General features: G+C 43.4%; 1 protein-coding gene across 3 annotated transcripts in view; it reads left to right on the plus strand.

The window, feature by feature from the left end:
• The window catches only part of AK9 (adenylate kinase 9), a 108,069-nt gene extending 101,034 nt beyond the window's left edge, over positions 1-7,035 (plus strand). For all 3 annotated transcript variants that reach the window (XM_070417933.1, XM_070417935.1, XM_070417934.1), the window contains 3 exons: positions 2,628-2,730; positions 5,245-5,359; positions 5,994-7,035. In XM_070417933.1, coding sequence (XP_070274034.1) covers positions 2,628-2,730; positions 5,245-5,359; positions 5,994-6,196 — 421 coding nt within the window. In that variant the 3' untranslated portion in view covers positions 6,197-7,035. The remainder of the gene's footprint in view (positions 1-2,627; positions 2,731-5,244; positions 5,360-5,993) is intronic.
• Positions 7,036-9,068: the final 2,033 nt, after the last annotated feature.

Consider the following 9,068-nt stretch of genomic DNA (forward strand, 5'->3'; position numbering starts at 1 on the left):
GAGAAACCCTGTCCAAAATACTATAGCATGTTTGAGATCACCCGTGAAGGGTAATGTGGGAAAATCAGCAGGCTTAGGTCAAGCCCAGAGAAACACCGACAAAGGAATGTCAGCAGAGCCTACCAGGGAGAATGAGAAGGAAGAACCCATAGAGAGGTGAAAGGAGAGCCAGCAGGGGAGGCTCAGAGGTGAAAGCGAGAGAGTCTCTGGGAGGGTGTGGCCAACAGGTGTAAATGCTGCTTGGAGGTGAAGCAAGACAGCATTTGAAAGTGGCCCCCGTGAGGTAGGGACGACCCTAGTCAGGTCGAAACGGCCCCGGCGTGGTAGGGACAACCCCGGTCAGGTTGAAACGGCCCCCGTGAGGTAGGGACGACCCCAGTCAGGTCGAAACGGCCCCGGTGTGGTAGGGACAACTCCAGTCAGGTTGAAACAGCCCCGGTGTGGTAGGGACAACCCCGGTCAGGTTGAAACGGCCCCCGTGAGGTAGGGACGACCCCAGTCAGGTCGAAACGGCCCCGGCGTGGTAGGGACAACCCCGGTCAGGTTGAAACAGCCCCCGTGAGGTAGGGACGACCCCAGTCAGGTCGAAACGGCCCCGGCGTGGTAGGGACAACCCCGGTCAGGTTGAAACAGCCCCGGTGTGGTAGGGACAACCCCGGTGAGGTTGAAACGGCCCCCGTGAGGTAGGGACGACCCCAGTCAGGTCGAAACGGCCCCGGCGTGGTAGGGACAACCCCGGTCAGGTTGAAACGGCCCCCGTGAGGTAGGGACGACCCCGGTGAGGTTGAAACAGCCCCCGTGAGGTAGGGACGACCCCAGTCAGGTCGAAACGGCCCCGGCGTGGTAGGGACAACCCCGGTCAGGTTGAAACGGCCCCCGTGAGGTAGGGACGACCCCAATCAGGTCGAAACGGCCCCGGTGTGGTAGGGACAACCCCGGTCAGGTTGAAACAGCCCCGGTGTGGTAGGGACAACCCCGGTGAGGTTGAAACGGCCCCCGTGAGGTAGGGACGACCCCAGTCAGGTCGAAACGGCCCCGGTGTGGTAGGGACAACCCCGGTCAGGTTGAAAAGGCCCCGGTGTGGTAGCGACAACCCCAGTCAGGTTGAAACGGCCCTGGTGTGGTAGGGACGACCCCGGTGAGGTTGAAACGGCCCCCGTGAGGTAGGGACGACCCCGGTGAGGTTGAAACGGCCCTGGTGAGGCTCAGACGGCCCTGGTGAGGTTGAGACTACTCCAGTGAGGTTGGGACAAATAAAGGGGACCAGTATGGATTGAAGAACATGGGTAGATACAGAAGCAGAGCAACATTGAACAGAATGTTAAACTACAATGGGGAGCCTGGGGAGGGTTGGGGGGGGGATTAAGAGACCAACTGAAGGACTTATATGCATGCATATAAGATTAACCAATGGACACAAGACACGGGGCGGGGGGGGGCGGGGGGAGGGGCCGGGGGAATGTCATGGGGGGGAAAAGGAGACATATGTAATACTCTTTGTAATACTTTAAGAAATAAAAATTATTATAAAAAAAAAAAAAAAAAAAAAAGAAAGTGTGTCAGATTTAGGTTATAACGGGTCACCAGTGACCTTGGCACGAATGGCTTCAGTCGAATAAGGTGAGTAGTAGCCAATTACGAAGTGTCAAGGAGTGGGTGCGAGGTGATGAAATGAAGGCCTTGGCTGTAGCCCAGAATTTACAAGCACAGATGTCTACAGTGCCAGGAAGGTGATGTAAGTGAGGCAAGCAGGTTGGAGGTGAAGCAACAGGAAGTAGTGGGGTCTGCTGCCCACTCAATTGCAGGCGCCCCACTTAAAAGGGCAGCAGCTAGTCATCTACTGACAGCCATTTCTGTTTTTCACAAGAAGTTGGAAACCACATTTCTATTAATTTTTTCCTGATTTTTAAATGTCTGTGACTGATTCAACATTTTTAAAAAATAATATGTGGATCAAATCACATCTGCAGATGGAATCTGTGCAATAGTCTGTGATCTCTAGTGAAGTACACTGTTTGAAGAAGTTTAACTGTAAAAAGAAAAGACATTAGTTACTGGAAGAAATTTGAGATTGAAGGACTGAGGTGGTTTTTCTTTTTTATTTCTTCCCCCCCACCCCCAATGGGGGAGGTTTGAGCATGTTTAAAGGCAGATGCATGGGAAGATCCAATGCATGGGAAAGAAATGCAAAAGGTGAGAGGGAGAGAGGAATGCTATAGTGAGATACCTAGGGAGAGGGGAGAGTGGGGATCCCAAGTGTGGGTGGAGAGTTGATGGTAGATGAGAAGGAAGCTTCACCATGCAAAGAGGAGCCTGTGTGGGGCTTTGCTGGTGATAAACAGTTAAGATATTGTCTCTTCATATAGCATGGCATCTGTGTAGGGGATTATTTGGGAGAGTTAGAAGTTTGAAGAGAATAAAGAAAATTGTATATAATTGCTGTGAAAAATGAGAAAACTGAGAATAGGTGAGCTAGGGACTGAGGCAAACGTGATGGTCGTGAATTTCTAAAAGTGGAGAAAATGGGCAGTGAACATATCTTTTCATTGTCTCTCCTGTATCTACATGCCTGTATACACACAATGAGTCTATCTGTGACCATCATCTAATGAACCTTGTGTTTTTAGAACGCCACTGAAATACTGGAATCAGAAGCTTCCATACAAACTTCCTCCATTAAAGGAACCAATACATCTCACTAGTCTTCCTTTGCCTGGATATCTGGAACAGGTTCAGTTACACTATTTTCTTCCTCTCTATATATACATTGGAAGAGTAAAATTTTTTAAAATATATTTTTATTGATTTCAGAGAGAGGAAGGGAGAGAGATAGAGGGATAGAAACATCAATGATGAAAGAAAATCATTGATAGGTCGCCTCCTGCATGCCCCCCACTGGGATCAAGCCTACAGCCTAGGCATATGCCCTAACCAGGAATTGAACAGTGACCTCCAGGTGCATAGGTTGACGCTCAACCACTGAGCAATGCCGGCTGGACACAATGACCTCGTCTTTAACAGTAATTTTTATTTTGGTAGATGAAATTCAAGGCAGAGTTTTCTGATTTTAAGCTGCAAATCCACTTTAACCATTTTGTTTATGGGTGCTTATGAAAAGATGTATGCAAGCCGAAACTGGTTTGGCTCAGTGGATAGAGCGTCGGCTTGCGGACTGAAAGGTCCCAGGTTCTATTCCGGTCAAGGGCATGTACCTGGGTTGCGGGCACATCCCCAGTAGGAGATGTGCAGGAGGCAGCTGATCGATGTTCCTCTCTCATCGATGTTTCTAACTCTCTATCTCTCTCCCTTCCTCTCTGTAGAAAATCAATAAAATATATTTTTAAAAATGCCATTTTAAGAAAAGATGTATGCAATATCTACTTTTCAAATACCTGCACTAAAGTGGAGAGTAGATTGTCATAAAATTATTTACATTTGACATGTGGTTTGGTTTGTATTTTGAATTTCAGTATCTGTAAAACATTTTCTTACTTTGAAATGTACAAATCCAGTGTCTGAGAGGTTTATTTCCAGCTTCAGAGTTATAGTGTCTTTGAAGCTATCTACTGAAGTCACACTTTATTTATCTAATCTATAAAAGAGAAACATGCAAATTGACCATACCTCCACTACACCCACAAGCCACGCCCACAAGCCAATCAGAAGCAAATATGCAAATTAACCCAACTAAGATGGTGGCGGCCACAGAGCTGGAGTGAGCAGGAGGCTTGAGTTACCCCTGGCAATGGAGGAAGCCAAGCTTCCCGCCTGCCCTGCTGTCCCTGAGTTCCGCTCAAGCCTACAAAGTTTCAATTGCAGAAGATAAATAAATCCCAGATACTTGCTTCCAGCCGGCGTGGCCTCCAGGCATGGCCTCCACTCAAGGAGGGGCTAGGAGTTCCAGGACCTGGGCTCTGCTCAAGGATACAAAGTTTCAATTATAGAAGTTAAATAAATCCCAGATACCTGCTTCCAGCCATGGCTGTGGCCAGCCTGAAAATGGCCCTCAGCCCCTCACCCAGGCTGGCCAGGCACCCCAGCGGGGACCCCCCACCCTGAAGGGGCTGTAGCCAGCCTGCAAACAGCCATCAGCCCCTCACCGAGGCTGGCCAGGCACCCCAGCAGGACCCCCACCCTGATGAGGACACCCTTCAGGGCAAACCAGTCAGCCCCCGCCCATGCACCAGGCCTCTATCCTGTATAATAAAAGGATAATATGCAAATTGACCATAACAGCAGAACCACTGAGAATGACTGGTCACTATGACACACACTGACCACCAAGGGACAGATGCTCAATGCAGGAGCTGCCCCCTGGTGGTCAGTGCACTCCCACAGGGGGAGCTCTGCTCAACCACAAGCCAGGCTGACGAATGCCAGCACAGCATTGGTGGCGGGAGCTTCTCCCGCCTCCTCAGCAGCGCTAAGGATGTCCGACTGCAGCTTAGACCTGCTCCCTGCTGGCAAGTGGACATCCCCTGAGGGGTCCCAGACTGTGAGAGGGCACAGGCCGGGCTGAGGGACCACCCCCGAGTGCACAAATTTTTGTGCACCGGGCCTCTAGTCTAAATATAAGTCTTTTTAAACATAGTAAAACTTAACAACAGTCAACTACTGTTTCGTACTCTCTCACAAAAATTCTTAACCACTTTGTTTTTTTCAACTCTCCTGGATATTTCATCTTCAATCTTGTTTAATATCAAAATGTAAGATGAGGCTCACCCACAGAGGGTTTCTGATAATGGCCAAATTTCATCAGGAGGACCTCAAACCTTATTTGCTTGCCCCAGGCTCTGGAATATTGACTGCAGTGATCTCTGCGGTCTCTGAGAGTCCTGGTCAGGTGGCCAAAGGTCCAGATAGTGGAGGCAATCTGGCCAGTTCTGAGTAATGGAAGCAGAGATGGGCCAAGACAACTCAAAGCCCAGTGTCCCTTTCTTTCTTTTTTAATGTTGTGCTATGGAAAATGTCAAACATATAAAAATAGAGAGAATTGTGTAATGAAGCCCATGTAGCTATCACCTCGCTGGCAGTACTAACCCAATTTATAATTTTCATTTTTCTTAACCAAACGTATTTTGGCTTTCTTTTATGTTGGCTAAATGGTCATCTAAGCATCTTTATAAGCTCCTTTCCTAACCCCAGGAGATTATTGGAGGCAAAGAATAGCCTCTTTATCTATTTGCCACTAAGAAAATAAATCACTCAAATATACACATGATTTAAATTGTTTCCTATCTGCAGGGTATCGCAACTTCTCTAATTAAAGCAATGAATGCAGTAGGATGCTTAAAGCCCAAATTTCCTTTCTTAAGTATAAAGAAATCCGCGCTACTCTATATGGCATTTCATCTAAAAGGTATGTCTTTTTTAATGATATATTACTCAGAAATAACACTAATTGTAGTATCTGTGACAAACAGGATTGTTGAGCTGGGTTGGTCTCTTCAATGGTGTGTGTGAGTGTGTGTGTGAGTGCGCGCGCACGCATGCGCACACGTGCGCACAAATATTTTTACAAAAATACCAAAACTTAAATTTCTAGTTTTTAAAGCAGGGACTCTGAGTAATATAGCCAGCTCTCAAAAATTCATGCCATAGAGCAGGGGTGGACAAACTTTTTGACTCGAGGGCCACAATGGGTTCTTAAACTGGACCGGAGGGCCGGAACAAAAGCATGGATGGAGTGTTTGTGTGAACTAATATAAATTCAAAGTAAACATCATTACATAAAAGGGTACGGTCTTTTTTTTTTTTTAGTTTTATTCATTTCAAACTGGCCGGATCCGGCCTGCGGGCCATAGTTTGCCCACAGCTGCCATAGAGGAAGGTGAAAAGGCTATTATGGTCTGAAATAGAATAATCCCCAAATTTTGCTTGGGATTTGGATATCTTCTCAGCTCAATCACACATACACAGTTTCTCTTTCTCTGTAATTTAATGATTTACTAACCTAACAGAAAACATTCACAAGTCTGTGAACTTTTCTACAGCCTTTAACCCCAAAGGTTCTGAATATACAAGAAAAAAGTATAAGAAGAAGATGGAGCAGTTTATAGAGAGATGTGAACTCATTACATACCTGAGTGCCCACATGACCAGAAAATACAAGGAACCTCAGTTTAGAGCCATTGACTTTGATCATAAATTACAGACCTTCCTCTCTCTCAGAAATATAGACCCAGTTAAAGAATAGTTTGGTTGGGTGACTGCAACCAGCATCTCAAGAGTTATCTGAAAGGCATAGAGGGAAATCAATTGAAAATCTGGCCTCTGATGAACTTCTCCCTCCTGAGTGAGGTACCATGGCTGCCAGACCCCAAATAGACTCAAAGCTCCGCCATCCAGGAAGGAGTGCTCTTCTGTCAGCATAAGTTTTAAAACCATTTTAAAGTTCATTGCTCTTGGTCTGAAATTTGATGCTTTAACAAAATGGTTATTCCATTTAGAATTCCATTTAGAATATTCTGGTAATTCATTTTATTTAATAAATCTGTTGTTCATTTTCCTTTTTAACACTTGCAGTTAAAAAGTCAGTCTCTGTTAAAGAAAATTACTCAGTAAATGTTAGAAAGCTTCAAGAAACAACATTAACATTGATATCAATAAAATAGAAATGTTGGTTACACTTTTGAAATAAGTTGTTTTATGAACATAAGATGCTTTATCATATTCCCAACAAAAATAAATGGATTTTGAGATAACTAAATGGCTGCCTCTTTTTTATTCTTTAAGTATTCAAGAAGGCATGCTTTATACATTATTTATAATTTGAAATCACCTGGAGTTTTGAGAAGAATGAAATCTAGAGTCTCATATGACATTTTCAAGAAGTATATGCAAGAGGAAAAGTTACTAAATTGAATTTGAATGAAATCTAAAAAATAAGATTATCAGTTTTTCAGCAGTAGCATAAGAAATCTAGAATGTGAAGTAGCGAGACTGGCTTTTTAAAAAATAATTTTAAAAAAAGCAACCTGTATAATCTTAGGTAAATCTCAATTTCTCTGAGCCTTTGTTTCTTAATCTCTAAAATTACAGATTTAGCTCTTTTCAGCTTTATTGAGGTATAATTGACAAATAAAATCATATGTACTTCAAGTGTCCAACGTGGTAATTTTGATGTGGGTATACATTGTGAAATATTTGCCACAATCAAGTTAATTAACACATCCATCACCCCACATAGTTATTTTGTGTATGTGTGTGTGTGTGTGTGCGCGCGCAGTTAGTACACTTAAGAACCAAATTTCAAGTATGCAGTACAGTACTGTTAACTATAGTCACCACTGTAATGAGTCAGTACAGTATTGGTGAACAAATAGGCAAATCAATGTTAACAGAGAAGCTACCACAAATATACCCACATAAATATAGTCAATTGATCTTTAACAAATGAGCAAATTGAACATCCACATGCAAAACAATGAAACTAGACACAGACATTTTACCTTTCACAAAAATTAACTCAAAATGGATCACAGATCAAAATGTAAAATGCAAAACTATAAAACTCCTGGAAGATAATAGATAACTTTGATTATGGCAATGACTTTTTAGATATCTCAGGCATGAAGCATGAAAGAAATGATTGATAAGCTGGACTTCATTAAAATGAAAAACTTCTGGTCTGCAAAAGACACTGTCAAGATAATGAGACAAACTACAAACTGGGAGAAAATTCTTGCAGAAGACATCTGATAAAGGACTGTTATTCAAAATATACAAGAACTCTTAAAACTCAGTCAAATAACCCAGTCAAAAATAGGCAAAAGGCCTGAACAGACACCTCACTAAAGAACGAATGCAGATGGAAAAATAGCATATGAAAACAATGCTCCACACAAATATGTCATTAGGGAAATGCAAATTAGAACAATGAGATACCACTACACACCTATTAGAATTGCCAAAACTGCACGACTGGCGTGGCTCAGTGGTTGAGCCTTGACCTATGAACCAGAAGGTCACGGGTTTGATTCCTGGTCAGGGCACATGTCCAGGTTGGGGGCTCGATCCCCAGTGTGGGGTGTGCAGGAGGCAGCCAGTCAACGATTCTCTCTCATCATTGATTCTTCTATCTCTCCCTTTTCCTCTCTCTATGAAATAAATAAAAATATATTTAATTTAAAAAAAAGAATTGCCAAAACCCAGAACACGAACACCACCAAACACTGGCAAGGACGTAGAATAAAAGGAACTCTGATTCATTGCTGGTGGAAATGCGAAATGGTACAGTCACTTTGGAAGAGACTTTGATAGTTTCTTACAAAACTAAGCATATTTTTACCATCAATAACACTCCTTGGTATTTACCCAAATGAGTTGAAAACTTATGTCTACACAAAAACCTACACAAAGATGCTCTAGTCATAATTACCTAAACTTGGAAGCAACCAAGATGTCTTTGTGAATGGATAAATAAATGTGATACATCCAGACAACAGAATTTTCTTTCCCTAGTAAATCTTTAGAGTTAGACATTAACTTGGATTTTCTTTACTTTCCTTTAAGCTCAGTTATGCATTTTCTGTTGTCATTTCTATCTATCTCATTATGGAAAGCTTTTTCATAATGTTAACTTTCCATATCATCAGAATCAGGCATCTTTTCCAATGAGGGTTATCAGATAAAACACATGATGTTCAGGTGAATTTGAGAGACCTCCTCTACTCCTGTGAACTGTTGGGAACAACACTGCAGCTAAGACTAGTTAGAAACCTTCAATAGTCTACTGAAGAAAAATTATGAACGTCTGAAGAAGAAGAATTTTAATCACAGTAGTCAAGAATTAAACCAGACACTAAACTCATTACATACTTAATCTTGTTTGCCCCACAGCAACCCAACTTAGTAGGCACTAGTGTTAACATCTCTAATTTCCAGGTAAGGTTTAAAGACGTTGAAGATCGCTCCGTGTTCAGCTCAGTCTCACTAGAGCGCTCTCTTCAGTCCCTTGGACCAAGGCATTGGAAGTAGGGGGGTAGGGCGGGGGGAGCGGGGAGGAGGTTGCAGAAGGCAGATGTGAAAAACAAGTTTGAGGCCCATCATAGAGGAGGAGCGGAGGG

The sequence above is a fragment of the Myotis yumanensis genome, unplaced genomic scaffold (genome assembly GCF_028538775.1).
Source record: "Myotis yumanensis isolate MYYU_CA2020_CCGP unplaced genomic scaffold, mMyoYum1.0.hap1 SCAF_6, whole genome shotgun sequence".
Classification (NCBI taxonomy): Eukaryota; Metazoa; Chordata; class Mammalia; order Chiroptera; family Vespertilionidae; genus Myotis; species Myotis yumanensis.